This window comes from Acanthaster planci, linkage group LG18, assembly GCF_054643075.1.
Source record: "Acanthaster planci isolate LZ-2023a linkage group LG18, COTS_SCS, whole genome shotgun sequence".
NCBI classification, from domain to species: Eukaryota; Metazoa; Echinodermata; class Asteroidea; order Valvatida; family Acanthasteridae; genus Acanthaster; species Acanthaster planci.
Window position 1 is genome coordinate 11,221,893 of NC_141794.1, and position 21,154 is coordinate 11,243,046.

The window sequence follows — 21,154 nt, forward strand, 5'->3', positions numbered from 1 at the left end:
ATATTAAATTCTTGAGCTCTGATTTGATATTAAATTCTTGAGCACTGATTTGATATTAAATTCTTGAGCACTGATTTGATTTGAAATTCTTCAGCTCTGATTTGATATTAAATTCTTGAGCTCTGATTTGATATTAAATTCTTGAGCACTGATTTGATATTAAATTCTCGTCGATACTCATTGTTAGTGCACTGTGTTTCTTTTGTTAGATGTTCGTAGTGTTACACCCAAAAGGGAAGGCTACAAAGGTTACCATGGCAACACATACTGGAAGCTTTATCTGATTCTTGTAAAGTCCAAATTCTAAAAAGAAACCTCTGTGATAGAGGGACATCTTCATTGAAGAAATAGCAATAGCGATTAGGTCTTATAACTTCCATGTACAGGTACCGCCACTACAGATAAAATAGGATATGGGTAATTCCAAAAATTAGGGGCCCAGTTTTTTTCCTGTCCCTGGCACGTCGGATTTGTAAGTTCAAAACAAATTCTGTAATTTCCAAGAGTGATGGATTAATGCAAATTACTTGTACCTGCCCAAAAAACTAGAAAAAGTTTGAAATCAATTTTAGTGATATGTTTATCAAATTACACCATTCAGGTGTAACGGGATACAATAGTCATCAAATACCGGGTACTATACGAATTACATGTACTTTTGTAGCTCAAGGAAAATTCCCTGTTTGAGGCATGACGCATGACGCACATTTACATGTACATGTGGTTTTCATATTGATTGTGGAATTTATGAAGTGTCAAATCTACTTGTATTAAGATCCATGCAACAGGAGGAGGGTTTATTTAGCTTTGTACGTGTAGCTACATGTACCGTTACATCTGTGTCTACCTGTCTCATCTCAAACCATGCAGTCTATGAAAATCTAGTTTCGGTGTCCTGAGACACATTGCAGCCATAAACCAGTGACATTATAATGACGTCAACTGCTGGTGTTGGTTACAGTGCAAGTGTCAGTTTTTGATTGGAAGCTTTTTAATTTGGTTGTTTTAATGGGTTGCCATGGAGATGTGGTTGATGAAGGAAAAGGTTCATAGCACGTGCATGTTTTACAAAAGAAACCCTCATGTTGCAATAAAATTATTTACTGGTAGCTGTCACATTGGGGATTTCTGTGAAAAATGATGACCGCGTTGTCCAAAGGATACCAGAGGTTTGAGACAGCAAATTTATCAAGTCCATGTACAGTAATATGCTGATTTGTTTTTTACTCTCTCATAACTGAGGGAAGGGGAACAGCACCCTTCTGTATTTAGAGGATCTGGCACGAGACACAGGTGTCTGAATGGACATGCACCTGTACACTGAAAGTGGATGGTTCCGGACAGGTATGCAAGGTGTATTTGGGTTGACTGGACATTGTTTCATTCTGTACCAGTAATACGTCTTGGGTTAAATACATGTACATGTACATATATGTACAAGTGCGTACGGTAGTACATGTACATGTAGAAGAACACGCACCTGTTCATGTACATGTACATGTACATTTGATAGTCTTGTAGAGATAAGAAAATGGTTATTAGCAGAGAAAAAGTCAACTACAAATGTACATGTAGCACATGTACTTGTATGATAAATGTGCATAACCAGTACATACATGTACATGTATGTACTTGTACAATGTACCTTCCAGTATTTTTTTGTGTGTGAAAAAAAATTTGCAGTGTGTTTCATTTCATGTGGTGTGACAGCCTTTTTTTCCCATGATGCCCGTCTTTCCCGTGATGCATTTTGGACAAAATTGTTGTCTCTTTCACTCGACTAAACTAACGGAGGAGTTGGCTTTTGCTGAGTACAATTCATGTCTCGCTGAATGCACATTGAAAAATGGCACAGATCAGGTTTCTTGTCTCGTCAGCTTGACGAACATGTTAAGCAAATCACGCTTGAAGCTTGGCCAAAATGTGTACACGTGAGCATTCATACCGGTACTTGGCATGTGGGTTAGAGGAAACAACCGGTCCGATCGATACGAATGTACGCCCGTGCCGTGTGTCCATCCGGCCCACGTGTTCAGTGGGAAGTGGCAGATGGCGTCATCACTCGGAAAGTCTGTAAGCTGTACTTTTGTCAACCAGCTGTGCGCAATCTGCTTGTATGTGGATTCCCTCTCCTTCCCCTACCCCCCCCCGAAACCCATGTCCATGTATTGACTCAACCAGAGCTGGATCGGGCAAAGGTTCAAGTTCACTACAGGTGGATTGTCTTTTAGCCAGATTTGTACGGTACACGCTTACTGACGACAATAGGCCAGTCTGAAGTCAACGTGTACACCGTGACAAGTAAAACTTGATAAAGAGACGGCATATCAGGTGATCGCAACAACATCCTCGGGGGTGACGTGTTTGCAACATTTCCAGCGAACCTGTACAACTTCCACCACGTCGACAGCTTCTCCGACGGTTCTGGTTTTTTGTGGTAATTGTCTGTTGGGGGAGGTTTTTGAGAGGGATTTCTAACACCACACCAGTTGAAGGCATTGGCTTCTGTCCAGCCAGCAGTCAGTTACAGTGTACCCTGGATTCTCGTTACAGCTGACAAAAGGCCCACACGCACAACAGCCACAATAGCTGCTGGGATTGGATAACACCACTGACGTAATCAAGAACAAGAGCCATTGATCTATCGGGTGCAACAACTGGAGGGTTTTTTTTATTAACACAAAAGGCAGCTTTGGACCATGCATGCAACTCTCTGGCTTTTGTCAGGTTCGTATTTTGGAAAGATGCTCTCAGCCCAGTGTGTTTGCCAAAAGGTGGGTCAGTTTTGCTGCTGTTTCAGTTCCTAAGGCTCTACATGTAAAAGCAGATGCAACAGTGGTGAGTATTCTACATTTGCATGTACATCTATTTGTACATAGAAGAGCTGCAAACAGTATTCTGGAGTAGGAAATACAGATGCCTTGATGCAACAGTGAGCAAAGCCGTGCATCTGAATCACAACTAACGGAGGTAGCCTTCATAACTGATGCCACCCGGCTTTACGTCTCAGTGGTTTTCTGTCCGGGCTGTGTGTATTGAATTGGTTTCTTTTGATCACTGTTTCTGTAACATTCATGTGTGTACATATATCAGCCCCAACTTGCTTTGTTGCTGCGATGTCGTACACAGTCTGTGGTTCCACTCACTGACATTTCAGGACAATTGTTTTGGGGTGTTGAAATTCTCTGCCTAATCCTCTAAGTTACTTTCACTCTTTTCACTAATGGTAAACAATCTTATTCAGAAAAAAAAAACCAGTTCATACCAAGTAATGAGCTCCATGTTGTGTGTCCCATGTCGGATACAATTGTTGTACTCCCTGGTGTACATGTATAAACTGGAAACTTCTTTCTTTCAGAAAAACAGGGAAAACAGTAGTTGACGTGTATTTTTCTTTGAAGGAGGGATACCGTTCCGTTACCTGAACTGTCAGGGAGCAAGGACTGTATAACTTGGCAGTTCCTGTTTGGGCCAACACAACCAAAGAGTTCGGAGAAGCAGACAGTAACTCACTCGGCAGCGGTGTACTCTGCCATATGTGTGGGTGGTGACTGTAAGTTGTTTCTGGTGCAGCTTCTCAGAAAGTCAGACTGCTGCTTGGACAGAAACACAGCTATTTCTGTAAACGTGGAGAAAGGGGTTGTACCAGCATCAGAAGAGAAGCGGACAGGATGTTACCCTTGTGATGATACATGTACCAACAAAGTAGACAAATGTTGCTGATGTGATGTCAACAGTATTGCCATAGAGATACATGTATCAGTGCGCACACTTTTTTTCCCGGGACTGCACATAGTATCTGCTATCGATCTTGTGTTGCACTGATTTCTGAGGGAGTTTCACACTGTGGGACTCCCCGTAGATGTTGAACAGTTTCCCAGCCGAGTTTTTCTCAGAATTTTGGTCACCCATGCAGAACACGCAAAGGTCAAATCATCAGTGAATGGGAGATGAACGGAAAAAAGCACCCACTACCGCCTGAGTTGCTTTGGCATTGCACCCGGGCAGTGTTCCCTGGGCAGTGGATGAGAGCGGAGTGGGCTACATGTGGCATTCCCAGTGCTCAGCATTCCCAGTTACCGTCATGATACATTTATGTGTGTGCATTCCAACTGGACAGCCGAATATGACAGTGTTTGGTAAGTGTTCTTCTTTGCTGAGAAATTGTCATTCGGTAAAAAATACATGTTTGAGGTAAAAGCTTTGGCACACTGAATGGCCTGGAGTTACCAGAAATGTGCACCGCCCGCAAAAGTTCAGGGACCGAATACCAGGACTCTTCTTTTACAGAGCAACCTTGAAGAGGGAATTTCTACTTGATGTAAGGTGGATAGGAGTAGCGGATTGTCTTGACGATGGGAACATGTTCCCATCTTCAATTGAAACTTTACAATCCTGAGTTGACTTTCCCTGCGAGCTTGTCACTTGTCGTGGCAGTGTTTTATCGGGGTGGGGGTGGGCTGGGGTGGGGCCTGAGTTTTATCCCGTTTTGGTGCCTTGGTTTCTGTCTGACTGTCCCGTAGACTGCTTTGGGCTCCTGTTATGTAAATTTATGCAGAACAAAAGCTTAACGTTTCAGCAGCCCGTACCACTTGTCACTTCTTGTCGAGTATAAAATTATTGATAGTTTTTCCAAACAGAGTTACTTCGCTTCACCACAGCCTGCTTTGCCTTTGAAGAAGTGACCTCTCTACACTTGTTTGTTCTTGCTTTTATAGTTATCTTGTCAAGTAGTGCTGCAATCTACATTCAAAGTTTTGTTGTTGCAAGATGCATGAACATGCACCATACACATGTGGAAATAAATGTCTCGTTCATATACTGCCCAGTACATTAATTGAACTTGTATTCTTAAGCCTTTTATTTTTTAAAGCCAACATCAGTTCTGACTGTCACATTTGAGGTTGCACACATTTTACCAAGGCAATGTTAAAACAGAAATAGTGCAAGCAATGCCTTTATGCATTGTATTCCAGGATGATTTATGCAATTATTTAAACTTTGCACCTACAGCACAGTTACCGTATCATTGGGCAAACTTGAACGTTGTTACGTTCCGCAAGTAAAGTTCAGAAATTACTTATTAAAGTGCGCAAGCAATGTTGGGTAATTAAATAGGCCATTGATAAGGGGCCGGTGTTTTCTGGACTTGACCTGTTCCGGTGTACAGCTGCAGTACAGTTCGACTGTACTGCATGCCGTGTGTACATGTATATTGTACATGTATGTTCTCACAGCTATTTCCATATTTTGAAGAACAGAATTCATGGCCTGTATCCACATGTGTATGTCCAAGATTTCTGCGGCGATCACAATGAAAGCTACATGTTAATGTACATGCACAGTACACTGTACATGTACACGTCGTCGCATATCTGACAAATGGACGGATTCATATGAAAAATCACCGTTTTCGAGAAAAACACCTTTTCAGTTAGGCAGTTATTACATGTACATGTTATGTACATGTACATAATTTATGTTTATTCTATTTATTTGAATAAATAACCATCACACATATTCAGTTTGTGCATGTAAAGATGGGAAAGTTTTTTTAGTAATTGAAAGATCCAAAATTATTTCATTTTTGAATTACGATCAGTAATGAGATTAGTAACAGCTATGATTACAGCATGACCAAATTTTCATATTTGTGAGGAATTGCCCTCAACCTTAAACACATTATTCAGAATGAGGTCATGCTTCACCGGTGACCTTCAAGGGGAAGAAAAGTGTCATTGGAAAGATACATTTATCATCATCTTGAATGATCTCGTGGAGGGCATTCCTGTTGGATTCCCTGAGATGTGACCATAATGGGCCCCTACCTCAACTGGAGTGAAGATTGTATATATAGAAAGGCCAGAACAGGGTCCTTTTTGCCTTAGCCAAACGCATCACGCCCAGATGAAAAAAAAAATCAGCCAAGAATTCCCAGGGAATGTTTGCCAACATCTCACGTCGGCTTGCCCGATCTTCTCGAGTTCGTTTGGATAAGCGCTTTGCCTTTTGTCGGATGGGAGGGGGGGCGTGGACCTGCTGTCCGCATCGTGTCCAATATGGCATAATTGCTGGGGATCTGCCGGCCGGGATTGGTTTAACGAACCCTCACCGCCCCGGCTGGTTGGATGCTGCGTGGAAGTTCTGTTGTTCTGCACGGACATGTGGTCCACATTGGAGCGGCCGGCGCATCATGCCAGCTTGGTTGACATCACAAGAATGTCACTCGTGGCACGTTTGCGCCGGCAACATTTGGAAACAACAAATATTTCAAATGTTTCTGTGGATGTGTCGTCAAAACACCTTCTTGTGGGGTGAGGGAAATACGTGTTGATGAGTGACAACAAAGATAAGGAAAGCATGTACACGTACTGGTGAAGTTACATGTATACCTGGGACATGAAGCAATATGCTCACTGTACAGCCCTACACATACAGGTGTACATGTACATGTACATGTATGTTATCATTGCCATGTGATCTTCTCCAATATACACCTGTATAATGTAAATGGCGAAAAATGAAGCATTAATGTTGTGTCAACTTGAATGGTTTTATGGAACATGGATACTTCTTATATTGGAAGCCTGCACAGGTGTACATGTATGTACATGGACATGTATAAAGAAACGTCAGATTTGGCAATGAACATGTTTTATGTACATACCAATGTACTGTTCCTGTCTGTGTACGTGAACCAGCACATGTACACATACATGTACTGGTATACACATGTACAAATTATGGACTGATGGTATTGTGATCCTTTTTCATTTCATTTCATTTATTTCATTTTTCAGAATAATGCATACAATATATTACAGACAAGAAAACAAATTTGTCAGGATTTTTGCTGATTTCAGAATTTTTTCATCAGGAATTTGCTCATTGGTATTTTTCAAGCAGTCTCTTTTCAAACGTAGGAATGTCCTACGTTTGCCCCTGTGGACTTTTTACAGTTGTAGATGGGTATTTTAAGGGGTACCTTATGGGGCAAACACAAATGTATGTGTTGCACAGTAGTCATCACCTGTGGTGATGACTTTGCAGATGTTGAATTTTCTTCCAATCTCACTTCCGCTGCAGTCATTGCCAAATCTGGAACTGCAACTCTGTTCTTGGATTAGCAGGGAACTAGTTTTTTTTTTTTCAGAAGTGAATTTTTTGTGACTTCGCATAGCCTAGAAGCCCGTTTCCATTTTGAAAAGTGGTTCCTCCTCTTCATTGCATGGTAGGGCACTTGTTTCATCCAAATGACTTAATTAGGTGTACTTGTACAAGCCAAGTTGTAGTCAACTTACTGTGTGGGTACAAAGTTCACTGCCAGACACTAAGATGGTATGTCAGAAGGCTCCATAATGCCCCATGTAGAGGGTTTGCATGGCTGCCTTCTTGCAGGTCAGTGCTTTTGTTCCACAGGGTATGCACAAAGGAGGTTTCCCTGTGGAACAGAAGAACTGCCCTGCTAGATGGCTACCGCACAAAGCCTCTATTGGATGGTAAATACGTAACCAAAAAAAGGTAAAGCTTTGGACAATCAAAATATTGTATGACCTTAAACTCTCAGGGCAGAAGCTTTTATAAAGTACTTGGTAAATGCTTTTTGTGTACTTTACAAGTACTTCTGTCTCAATTTTATTTGAAAAGTCATTAAAGATTCAAAGGCCCAGTTGATTTTGGTCTTCTAACATGGACAGATGTCATTTGCGGTTTTGGCATTGACAGAGTACCCGGTAATGCTTGACAATAATTCTGCATTAAAATGAACTGCACGGTTCAGAACTGGTGACTCTGCTCAAGTTTCACCGACCCTCACTTGCCAAGGCTGCCAAGCGCTCTCATCTGAGTAAGATTGTGGACCGGCAAATCGTGAATTGGTCAGCGTGGGCCATTGTGGGCCTGCGGGATAACAGTTGAAGAGTCAGGCCGCGGATTATCGGCAGGGTCACTGTGCAAACATTGACAGCATGGGGCACTCCAAAGCCCATAGCCAGTGGTTACAAATTAGAAGAGCAAATGGTACAGTTGTTATCCTTTTCGAAAAATAAGCCCAACTGTTAACAATGAGCCCTGCCAACCCGGCCAGGAATAACTGAGCAAACATCAAAATCGATTAGACATGGTGACCCGTTAAAGCCGTATTTTATACATGTAGCTCATGGGGCAGAGGACCATCACTGAATAGCAAGATAGAACCAGTGGCTTGGTTGCCCTTTGTCCGTCAGTTGGATCATCTTGTGATCTCTCTGTACGCAATAAACACGCTGCATCACTTCAGGTCCTTCAGAATGCAATATTTACACACCGGCATGCGTCTTAGAAGCACCTCTCGGTAAAGCTTTTCCAGTCCGCATAATGCCAGCAGCGTGGTTCCGTTTCTAAGAGAGTGCACGCATTGTAAAGACAGTGTGCTAGTACAATGTACTTGTACACTGCGTAGTGCGAAACTACATCTAAGTGTAAACAAAATGGACCAAAGCCCCTGTGGTGGAATGTTTGAGTTTCGGTAGAATTTACTGGCACAGAACATGCCCCCGATACGACTGGATTTCTTGAATCAATGGATGCTTTATGCTCACTTGTCTTGGGGAAAAATATCTGTGTGGTCGTTGTCCTTCTGATTTGTAGGCTTTGATGTCCTACTCGTATCCAGGCAGGCTTTTCCTGGCATACACGTACATGTACCTCGATCAGTTGTAAATTCTAACATTCATTGAATTATTAAGCACTAAATTCCTTGTACCGTGTGAAGCGCTGTACAAGGTAAGATTATAAAAGGCATGAGTAAGACTTTTTTTTTTGTCAAATGAGAAAATCTCACAAGCTTCACAAGCATACAGAACACAGCACACGTACACACACTGTTCAGTGTGCCGCTGGTTTTTGCTGCTAAGGGTGTTTTTCTCGATGCACCACTCACCATAGGGAATGCTTCCCATACATACAGTTTATGCACGTGATAACGCCAACTTCCGATTGCTCTAGAATTCCAGGCAGAATTCTTCATTGAACGTGTCTGCTTTAATTGCCTCATTTGCTCCGCTTTGCCCGACCATCGCCACACATTTTTTTCACTTGGAAGGTTTCCACGGCAACGCAGGCACCCATGTTAGTTTTACCGGTCAGAATCGATTCCCAGCCCAGCTTGTGACCTGGGCACACAGTCTACATGTACATGCTCATAGTACCCTGTGGAAAGAGGAGAAGGTGTCCACATTGGACACGGAGTCAGAAAGCATAAATTAATGAGCAGACTTCAAAGTATTTTCCGGCTTGTTGTAGGATTTGTCTTAAATATGCTCATAATTTCTCAGGACTTGCTTAAAACAGGTTTCTTAGGAGTGAATTTGGTAACACGATTGTTACTTTCCTCATCCATGTTACTGAAAAGGAGTTTGAAACAATTCAAGTTTCATACGTAACTTTTTAGGAATATTTTGGCTAGCATTTATGAATATAACTTATTCTAAATTTGGTTACATGAAATTGAAATTTTGGGAAGCCGTACATGTACCTGTCCATTGATGCGTTGTGTGAGTGCTGCATACCTGAACACACTGCACAATGTACATACAGCAGACTAGAAAACAGACAGTGCAGTGGACAGTGCAATGTTTCAGGCTTCCTTGGTCTTTCATGGTTTTAATCCCAAGAACATTGCTGCAAATGTTAGTTTAGTTTCACTTTGGAATTACATGTTGGATGGGTCTCCATTTGCCAGTAGGTCTATAGGAAAATTTAAGTTTTCATGTTAATTATACATGTACATGTACTATACATATGTACAATGTACATGTAATAGTACATGTACATGTATATCCATACACGTGTACATGTACATGCACAGAGAGGTGTTGAATGTATACTTACGTTGTATTATGTAGAGGTATGTTATTGGACGCCTAATTGTGATATGCAAATCAGCAGCAGAATTGCGCGTCTGCACTTGTCAGCTTTCCTGGTTGGGAACAAACAAGGAAAGTGTTAGTTCCTGGAGCATACTCAAGGCAGGTGTTGCCGAGAGCACAGGGCGTCTACGCAGTGTTCCGTGTGCCTGTAATTGGCCAACACCCCTCCGACCATCCCCCTTCCCACCACTAAAATACTCCATGTATTTCAAGGTTGGGCATCTCACCTCAGTTTAAACAGCAAGCAGATGCGTATAAAGACATTCAGAGCGTTCTCTTCGTAGAATTCCACTTGGCTTTGATGATTATTTCAGCTCATGGCATTCCAATCAGAATATTCACGTTCATTATCCCTAACCCTGCCGGTGCTCTGTGGTACAATCTTTCCGCAGGCGGCATACATGTACATGTAGTTAGAGTTAAAGTAATGCATGAACAAATGTAGAATTTAGAAGTAAATGTACATGTGAGAGCGTTACATGTGCGCATAACTACAGTAAGAACAGACTTGTCAAACTATGGAGTCACTTGTGCGTGTACCGTAGTTGTCAGGCTTTGTGAATTTTAATTTTGAAATGTGCGAACAACTGTGTGAAGGTTGTCTCAGGCACATTCCTGTACATGTACAGGTGTAACATGCATGCACTTCATGTGGGAAGCTTACTGCTGCTGTAAGAGAAGCAGACGACGGTATGAAAATATTGGCAACCGTAACCTTGGAAATAAGAGACTAGTCTCATGGTAGTGTGTCAGATAAATTCATGTGTAAAACAGATTTTGCGTCTGTAAGTTTATTTGAATTTGATGAGAAGTTGAGCTTTCCTTGTGGACAGGGCATGACAAAATCTGCACAGATTTTGCCATGAAGCCATCCAACCTTTTTTAAGTTTTTGGACTAGACACCGGCCATTTTTTGGTTGGGTATTCAGTGTGCGAATACCCAACAGCCCTAAGGCCGCAGTTGATATCAACTGGGGATGAATATTCGTGTGCCTCTGGGAAGTTTGCCTTCAACGTTCTTCCCCTCTCTTCAACGGAGTGCAGCGTTTCCTTAAGTACCCTACGCACACCAGAAATCTTTACAATCGATGGCAATCAATGTTAGCATGGGAGGTGGTGGAATTGGTGGAGTACCTGTAGCTTCTAAGAATTCAACTATGGGTCTTGTTAACCCAGGGCGCTCTTTTTTTTCAAAGCCACGGGGCCATTGTAGAGTGAATGTGTGGTGTCATGCTGTGCTGAGATGGTCAGCTTCTCTTATCTTGGCAGGCAAAAAGTGTACTCCATGGCAGATCTGAGAGTCAGCCAAGGGCTGTGGCTGATGCATTTTAAAGGGGAGGATGAGGTGGTTAGGGTGTTGAAGTCAGTGTGCGCAGAGATCAAAGGCCTTGCTAGAGCAATAACAGGCTTTTGTTTGTCTTTTTTTTCTGGAATTTGCTAGTTAATGTATAACAATTGATTGCGACCTGTTTCTTCCAAGTCAGTCTAAAGGCCATTTTCTGCCAGTAATTTGTGTAAGTTTGAAGTAGAAAGATCAAACTTTGCGTGCTCTCTGTTTTGATGCATCACTCAGTTTGGCAGCCCGGCAAAAATGGAGATTATGAGGGTGAAAAATGTTGAGCGGTTCTTAGATTGGTTACAGATGCAAGATTCTGTAAAAACAGACCCTTAGGTCATCAAAATGACTTGCCGACGTACCAGTAAGCCTCACTGCGTTAGGTCAGAGCACAATTAATATTGATCAGATGGAAGGATACTGGTTACCTGACCACTCGTATCCATCTTTGAATCTGCTATTGATTCGAGTACACAACATGTACTGTAGAACAGAATGCCAATATGCTATTTGTAATTTGACTTGCCAACTGGTCTGGGACCAGTCTGGTCTGGCAAAAAGAATTTGAGAGAAATTTACAAATTGGAGCACAGTGCTACATGTAGCCACACACATGCACATGTATGTAATTGCTAAGTGGATGGAACCCAAGACCTGTGCTTAGTTGGGGTTACATCTCTCCCAGAAGTGAGTGAGTTTTACTACATGCTCCAGCACCTCTCTGTTTAAAACTCTAGAATGAGTTCTAAAGGGTGGATGCACCGTCAATCGAGTTTTAAAATTGCACTGTGGTCGAGTGGAAGTTCATTCAAACACTTCCACAAGGATCTTTCAGTGATGAAAAATTCAAGTGGTAGCGAGGATGGTTTTCATATACACGGACATGTACCGTTACATGTGATTTTAGCTTCCCTGCTCTATCCAGGTACGGCACCTGCTTACAACACCTTCTCTGCAGTTTACTTAGAGGTAATTCCTCAATAGAGAGACACGGCTCCAGCGGTTAAATCCAGCTCCTTGGCAGGGCAAGCCACCAATTATTCCCCCATTTCCACGCGGTAGACAGTAATTCCCCGGTTGCCGTGGTGACGGCATCCGCAGAGCAGTGATTACCCGGACTGACAGTGACAGCTCATTTGGTTTTTTATTATTATTTTTTTTTTCATTTGCCGTTTGACAGGCGATGTCCGTGTAAAATCCAAACAGCTGATGTCACGTGCCGATGGCAGACGCGGCTCTCTTCCCGACAGTGAGTACAAGATCATTGAAGGTAAGTCATCAACAGGGAATGGGAGGAGACATGAAGATGTCCAATTTAAGATTTGAATTTTTTTTTTGTTATTGTGACTGTTACGTATGTATGAAATGGAACTTGTCCCACTTTTTCAAACACAGAGGATGTGGAGCTCTTATGAAAAAGCTGATTCAGACACGTGCACATGTACATGTAGGGTCTATGTCAAGGCTGGTTGGTACTTGTCTTGAAAGTAAACATGAACACGAAATTGCGATGTAGATAGTATTCAAATATTTTTGAAAAAGTCACATTCAACTCATGAATTTTACAGCATGTTTTTAACATAAATTTATTGCTTTATGAGAATAACTTGAAGAACATGTATGAACCAGCCTGTAATATAATATCCGGGTTGTGAAAATTCAATTTTTTTTTTTTTTATATCGTTCCTTTTGGGAATGAAAGCAAGAGTTTCTTCAATAGCATATTGGCACTGTACCCCAGAGAGAGAGGGGAAAAAACAAGGATGAAATTGTGGAGGTCTTGAGTAGGGAGGAAAACCCAGGGATGATGTTCCAAGGAAATTCACAGAACTGGGCACGGAGAGGTCAGGGTGGGGCTCGAACCCAAATGTAAGGCAAAGGTGACGTACTGTATGGTACCACGGTACGTCAGCCTGTCAGTTCCATAATGTGATGTTGTGTCTTTAAGAAGTGAAAAAGTTAGTTGTTTTAGTCATTATTGGACTATTATGCAATTTTGTGTATTCTGAATTGGGCTGGTCATTCAGTTGTATTCTCAGTTGGGCAGGTCATTCAGTTGTATTCTCAGTTGGGCTGGTCATTCTGTTTTAGTGTCAATCATCTGTTCATTTAAGTTGCATTCTCAATCAGGCCATTGAGCTATTCATTCAGTTCTGTAATTTTGCGATTGGACTTTTTATTCAGTTGTATTCTCAATTGGGTTGTTCATCAAACTGTAGTAATCTGAATGGGATTTCACTTTAGTTGTGTATATTGCTGTATTCTCAATCGGGCTGTTGACGTAGTTGTTGTGTTCCCAATCCTAGCCATTGACAACAATGTGAGGAGGACCAGTCTGAAGCATTCCCGAGAGTTGAGCTTGCCAAAGGTCACTGTTCAAGCCACGGCCATCAAGTCGCGGCCACCAATTATCCCGGAATCCTCGTCACATCTTGATAGCTGGTACTGTGGGCAGGCAAATGTAAGTTTCCATTCCCACCCCTCCCCCGAAATCTCCCAGATCCTGTCAAAACCCCTTTGGAAAACAAGTTTTCTCCTCTGATCCGTAGAGATACAGTAGCAATCCTTTGGGTAAAATTTTCCCAAGAAAATTCAATTCCTTCCCAAACTCTGCCTGCTCCTTCAGCACCAAAGAAGAAGTACCATAGTTGTTCCCCAGCTCTGCTGTCTAGTGTGTTTTTTTACTGTGAAATTTTCCTGAGATTTCATCGATGGTATCAATTACATACAGAGATTAGATCAAAGCAAAATGCCTAATGTTGACGCCATCATAAAAGAAGTGATGAGATTACTTTGGAAAATCATCACTTTGATTAAGAAGGAAATCTTCATACCCTGATAGGGGAAATGGCTATTAACTCTAGGCATTATATCAAAGCAATCAGAATATGTTGGAGTAATGCTGTCAAATGTGGACCTTGTACAAACAGCGCGAGTAAATGTCACATTCCTGATCCCCTCCTTTCATGTTCAGCTCCCCAATTCTCAGGTGTATCACAGCTTTTTGCCGTCCCTCCATTTGCCAGGCTCTTCCGCCTGGCGTTGTTGTCGTTTTACGTCCGGCGCCGTGTTTTGTCTGACCCTACGGCAATGTGATTCCTAGGCGTCAGGCCGTAAAAACAGCTGCAGCGAAAACAAAAAATCAATTTCAGAGGGTAACTAGATGTTGTTGGACTGATGGAAATTGGCTGGGAGGTGTTGACGATTGTGAAAACGACCTGCTGGTAAAATTACCCATTAATTGGCTTACCCATTTTTTTCCCTTTCATCAATCCTATGAGACACATGCTACATGAATTGTATTTTTGTATTTAACCCACTATCAAGAGTGCTACCTCTTCTAGGTTTTCAAAGCGTTCGGCCCAAGCATTGTCCTTTGCTGCAAATATATTGTTTTATACATTTCATTTGGAGACATAATGTGCCACGTACTGTAGTGTGTTTTTGAATATCAAAGCATGGCATAAATTTCCGTTAGCACATTTTATCTCGTCAGACGTGGTTGCTTGAGACTTGCATTAATCTTCTAAATGTTCCACTTTCTTCAAAGATGCACCACACTCTAGGTAGTACTTATTCCTTGGATGTCCATCATGCGCATTTCTTCTTAACCCTTCAAATTTTCCCCATATCTGGTGGGTTTGGGACAATTACATGTACATGTAAATAGGGGAAGTTTTTGGAGGTTTAATGATGTGAAATTTTGATTTGTGGACTTAAGAAATAAGTTTTTCTTTTGCAACAAAAACTTTGACAGCAACATGTTCATGTCCATGTACGTGTAGTTGGGGAATCTTCCAAATCTTCTTAAATCTTGGTGATTCTTACAAGTCGGAGAAGATTTTTAGGGTTACTGATTAGAAATTTTGATGTAGGGATTTAAAAAAAATTTTAATTGCAAAAAATTGTGGCAACAATCTACCGGTACTCACAGAATCTTTCACATCTTCGAAAATCTCGTAATTGTGACAATTACGGGTAGGTTTGTAGGGTCCATCATGTGAAATTTTGATTTCTGGACTCCGGAAAAATTTCAAACGACAAAAATTTGGACTCTAATAGTATGCTATCATGTGAATGCTGTCCTTGGAGATCTTACTTTCTTCAAGTCATTCACACCAACCCAGTTGTCGGTGTTTAGAGGCAAGAGGATGAAACCCAAGAGGTTGTTTTTATCTTTTCTGGGAAAAGAATTCTCCCTGTTGAAAAATGTTTGGCCTTGAGTCTGACATTTGGATTTGATAACACAACATGAATTCGATAAAATGACTTGAATTACACGTACATGCGAATGCAGTGTACCAGGGCACAAGCTCATTACTCACAGGTTTCTTAGTGCCGATACAGTACCTCATACCTGAGTATATTTCCAAGGAAAGTTTGTGTCCAAGTGTCTCGATGCATCACATCAAAGGCTAGGTCACGAATCATCACTTTATGCCGATTTCGTATCGTTCTCATCTCAAACTCTGAACTGACTGATAAACTTAGAAACCTCTCTTTGTGACCTCATTTTATAAATGACTCAGTAAAAGCTACGAGAGGAACTCATCGGTGAGGTGGCCGGTACCTATTCCTCAGTGTTGTAGTTCTCACCCTTATACCAGTGCTTGTACTTGAGTATAATTTGGCACTCATACTCACACTTGGACTCATAAAAATGTATTTGTATTTGGACAAAAGTTCCATGCATTAGTATTTGCACTAACACAGAATTACTCAAACTGGTTGTCGTAGTGACATACTGTACTCGTACTGACACTCAAGGAAATGTATTCAACCGCAACACTGGATTTCACATACCTGCAGTTCATGGAATATCCAGAACAAAGAGAAAAATAATTTGACATTGTTCAAATGTTCGTTGTCCTAGTTCTGTTCATTGGTTACAAAATTACTCAAGTAAAGATGTCCAAGTCTGTAGAGAATAAGATACAGTAGAATGAAAGGCATTGGTAAATTTTTGCTTTCAACTTCAAAGTCCCCGGGTTCGAATCCCTTCAGGCTTACTGAGCGTGAGCGCTTAGAGTTTCAGTTTCAACAGCACTCTAAAGGCTCTCTTCAGAAAGTCCGACTTGGGTTTTTTCCTTACTTTTACACTTGATTTTATCTCTGCGATCACTTCCCTGCCAATTTCATCCGACTTGGGACCTTCGTTGCTAGGGGCATTTCTGTCTATCAAGGAGGTCCCTTGGTTCAACCAGTCCAACTGTCTAATAATGATGTTGCAGGAAAGTAATTTGTTTTTCCTTTTTTTTTTTGTTTTTGTTTGTGTGTGTGTCTTTTGGCTTTGCAGCAACTTCTCACTAGGCTCTCGTGCTGGGATTTCAACATCTTTCACTTGGAACAAGTCACTGGAGGTACGTTCTCCCCCGCCCCGCCTCGTTCCCATCCTGCCATTTTCAGAAGACTTTTTAACTTCAGTGGGGCTGCTCACAGAGAGCCCATTTCTTAAGTTTGATAATGCTCCATTACCATCTGTAACGATGAGCACGTTTAAAGTGAAAATTGAAATGTGTTTGTTTTGAGTACCAGCATTTTTGACCTGTAAAATTAAGCTTTCCCCTCTCAAAATGGAGAGAAAAAATTCTAAATATATCGCATTGTAAGCTAACATGTTCCTCTTATCATATCGTAAGTGGTAGTTATGAATGAAATGCAGTGAAGTCCAACGAGGCATTGATGGAACCAAACCCAAATTAGCAGGCAAAGCACTCATGAAAACAAAAATGTCTGCCATGCGATGGTCTAAGTGACCAGATAATGAAGCGAAGGCAAACATTGGAAGCCAGACAGGTAAATGTTGGAAGATCAAATCCATTGAGGGATGAACGGGCCATGCACTTGAGGCTTAATTACATGTAGAACGGCATACATCCTGCTTGGATTGAGAAGTAATCATTTCAAATTATTACATTCATCAGGTCGTGTCCGCCAAACGTTTTGTTTTTTATTCCATGCATCTAGAATATTCGTGCGTGGAATTTATTCGACAGTTTTGGGACAAGCAGGTTGATTCTTGCCCGAATGGACAAACCGTGTGCACCTCTCTACCCGATTTACTCTTGTGAAAAATGATCAAGCCAAATCTTCTGACGTGTTCACCGTTCCTTGTGTGCAACAGCTTTCAAATGAAGTGTGCCACTGAGCATTTTCTCAACAAATCAACATCAGAACGTGGACTGACACTACGCAATTAACAAACAAAAACCCTACCTGCCAAATCCTTCAGCGGCAGGACCGAAATCTCTCCGTCCGGATTTACAGTTCACGGATGGCTTGTTAAGACTCATTTAGCGGACTGCCAGTCTGACATCTCTGTCTTTTAATTTCCGCGCGATTAGTGAGTCGGACCCAGCCGAGCGTGACAGCTGGTAAAACACTCGCACGGAGCTAAATTGACTCAGCCAGCAGGTGACACACCACCGTACCATCAACCTCGAAATAAAATTGACAAGCCTATTAAATTGACTCGCATTGCTCAAGGAACAGCAGTTAGGAATTAAAAAATAATTAATTCAGATTGTATTGTTTAACTTTTCGTTGTTTTTGTCGAGGCCAAAATTGAATTGAAACGATTGACTGGGCTGGTATTTTTCATTGGCTAATTGAGAGCTTTTATTGGATTTACAAATAAGTGCACAATTGAGTCGGTTCTTTCACTGAACAGACTTTCAGCACATTGTGAAGTTTGTAAATTGCAAATTACAGATGGAAAATTCAGAATGAGGGGAGCTTTGAAAATAGAAGTCTTCAAAACAGATCTCTCTTTTTCCCAAAACATGACCATCTGAATCTAAAAGTTTATGACTATTAAATCTATTTATGGGCCACTTTGGGCTCATTGTTTTAGTTAGAAATGTTGAGTGGCATTCTTGATAAAGTGTTCAACCCGCAATCGTTCCTCTTGGTACTCATCTTTCCTCCATTCAGATGATCTTTCTCTCGTGTCATGTCTTCAGCAAACCTTTCTTAGGGTCTGAGAGGTCGGATTTGTCAGGATTTTTCCTGATTTCAGGATCTTCGCAGTTTTTGTTCAAACAACCTTTATTAAAAATCTGTTGAATCCTCAGTTTACCAACAAAGTGTTTTAACATGTTAAAGTTGGGACAGAACACAAGGAATGGTCATTTTAAGGGGTACCTCAAGCAGAGGTGTGGAAATTCAGCTTTTTTTTTATTTCAGCTTTTTTTCGGTTCATATGTTGACCCTGAATTTCAGTTTTATTGTGCACCTGCCATGTACAAACGTACAGGGACTCCTTACATTTCAGCTTTTTGCTGGCTGTTTCAGCTTTAATTTGAAGTGACCACTCACACCCCTGCTCAAGGCAATACAACCGTGGGGCCCTCCAAACCTCTGCTGGTTACCGGTACATGTATTTGGTAGATACTTCATTATCCTGCCGTCTCACCCCTTGGCTTCTGTTGTGCGTGTTTTACAATGCAGGCCACTCCCTGAGGTTTCTGGGCATGCAGCTCTTTCAGAAGTACGATTTGATCCACAAGTTTCAGCTGGACCCAACCAATTTGTGGAAGTGTTTAGGTGGGTCTCAGTCGAGCGCCACTGTTCCCGAGTGAGCCCGCCCTCTGCCTGATGATGGGAAACTTTGTCTCCCGAATGCCAAATCCTGTTACCGTCTGCTTTTCACGACTATTGCTTTTTTGAGGTTTCACAGGCCTCACAAAATCAAAATGGTTTCAATTTTAAAAGTACCAATTGTGATAAACGAGTTTGGAAGTTCCTTGATTTTTCTTGTTTGAAACCAGTTTTACCACTGTCTGTACACTTACAGTACGGTTGTGATTGGTAATGTTTTACAGATTCATTTGAAATGTAGTTAGCTGGGAGGAAGTTTCAAAAATTAATGTTCACATGATGTGAACTTCTTTTATAATAATCAAGATCTTACCAATTTTAATCACATAATTATGTGACTTGTTGTGGAAATGTTACTGTGACTATTATACATGTATTGTGATGAAATTGGACCAACTTTGTTTATTTTACAGTTGCCATAGAAACTGGTTATCATGGAAACCCCTACCATAATGCATTGCATGCTGCAGATGTCACACAGGCTATGTACTGTTATCTTCAAGAGATGAAGGTATAACATTTGATCACAAGTGTTTATATTTCAGTTCTTTTATGCTATAAGTTTTTCCGAACTGGCCTCTGTCTTTAATATTTCGCATTGTCTGTCTTGTTTTCTTTCGAAACCTACATCAGCTGCGTGAGGTTCTGACACCCATCGAGGTCATGTCGGCCATCTTGGCATCGGCAACCCATGACCTAGACCATCCAGGGGTCAACCAGGTGTTTCTAATAGCAACTAGTAATCACTTAGCAGAGTTGTATGGGGTAAGTTGTCTGCTTCTCAGAAAAAGGTACAAATTTCTGATTCTGTTTGTAGTTCTTACCCATTTGTGTTGGGAGTAAATTTTGGGGAATTCAATTCAATTTTGGAAGTTGGGAATTCAAATGTTGAAAGCGAATATTCAAATTTGAAGGTAAAAGAGAAAAATTGAACTGGCTGTATTCAGGGGAAGAATTTTTGAAACTTGTGAATATTCAAAAGAAAGTTTCGGTCAGACGTCTGGTTTTTTTCGCCAAGTACTTCCCCGGGCCAAAAGAGGATGTGTTTTGACCATGGTTGAACAAGATAATTGCAGGATATGAATGATATGTGAATACCTGCTATGTAAAAGAATTCAGTCTGCATGTTTACAGAATACTTGCGATTTTGAAAGACATCTTTGCTCTTCCTTTTTTATTTGCAGAATTCATCGGTGCTCGAAAATCACCACTGGCGTGCAGCAATATCCGTGCTCAGGGAGTCAAAACTGCTAGATCACTTAGACAAGAAGCTGTGGTATGATCACTTTTTTATACATTGGAGTTCATGCACGTCCTACTGAGGGCACTCTATAGCTGGGCTACCCAAGAGTGGAAAGGGCAGGCCATGTCTGATTCCAACGGCCGCGGTTGGCTTGTGTTTATGGGAAGCAGTCACAGTCGATCTCAGGCAACTTCCATATGCGCGTGCATTACCTTCAGCCAAATCCTTAACTTTCAGATTTGACCTCACGGTAGTGAAGTAGGCAGCTCCCCACCCTCTGCATTACATTCTGTCGTTGGTTTTGAAAGTGGGAGGTGAGGGACCAGGTGTTCAGTCGGAGCTCCTGCCTTGTTCAGTCCCATGCACTGTGATTACACCTCAAGAATGAGTACACACATGTACATGTACCAGGGAAGTTTTCCATATCTTGACAGCAATTGTGTGCATTTTTTCCCTGCAGTGTGGGAAATTTTGCAGACTTCACAGTCCTTGCTAATCAACAAGTCGTTTCACACATGGGTGACGAAGTTTATACCCCTACTGAGTGTGCAAAGAAATGGTTTAGAATCTTTCACAGTATAAATTGCTAGGTTCGAGTGCTCCATTATTTGATAGTTTTGCTACCTTTTAGAGAAGTTTCCAGGAAATACACAGTAATGGTAAGAAAAACAAGGCGTAAAAACAACTAGTAGACTCGTTCATGTACGTTGGGTCCATAGTTTGCAAGAGACGTCTGTTTGAGAATTGTGGGCAAAGTTTTGTATGACAAATTTGGCTCTTTCACTCTTGTTCAAGTACATATTTCTTTCACAAATTAAAGATTTGTCATCGCTGCTTTCGCTGCGCCTTAACGTTGTGCATTTCTTTCTTCCATTCCCTAGGGATTGCGTCGTTGAACAAATCAGCTCGCTCATTCTAGCTACAGACATTGCCAGGCAGCAGGAATTCTTGCAAAACTTCAAGGTAATGAGCCCCAAGCTGGACCAAGAGAGGGCGCAATTTTCCTAGCAATTGCGGCTCCTTTGGTTAGAACTGCACTTCACTGGTTCACAACAACTACGAAATGCA

The 21,154-nt window shown here is 41.5% G+C and overlaps 1 protein-coding gene across 9 annotated transcripts in view; it reads left to right on the forward strand.

Moving 5' to 3' along the window:
• LOC110978747 (high affinity 3',5'-cyclic-AMP phosphodiesterase 7A-like) overlaps positions 1 to 21,154 on the forward strand; it is an 89,887-nt gene that overhangs the window by 59,866 nt on the left and 8,867 nt on the right. For 4 of the 9 annotated variants that reach the window (XM_022233988.2, XM_022233993.2, XM_022233994.2 and 1 more), the window contains exons 3-10: positions 12,425 to 12,514; positions 13,551 to 13,705; positions 16,541 to 16,604; positions 18,694 to 18,789; positions 19,257 to 19,354; positions 19,477 to 19,608; positions 20,028 to 20,119; positions 20,968 to 21,049. In XM_022233988.2, coding sequence (XP_022089680.2) covers positions 12,425 to 12,514; positions 13,551 to 13,705; positions 16,541 to 16,604; positions 18,694 to 18,789; positions 19,257 to 19,354; positions 19,477 to 19,608; positions 20,028 to 20,119; positions 20,968 to 21,049 — 809 coding nt within the window. Of the gene's footprint in view, positions 1 to 2,231; positions 4,140 to 12,424; positions 12,515 to 13,550; positions 13,706 to 16,540; positions 16,605 to 18,693; positions 18,790 to 19,256; positions 19,355 to 19,476; positions 19,609 to 20,027; positions 20,120 to 20,967; positions 21,050 to 21,154 lie in introns of those variants that run through there. The other 5 variants (XM_022233991.2, XM_022233990.2, XM_087148360.1 and 2 more) reach the window with 5 other exon arrangements.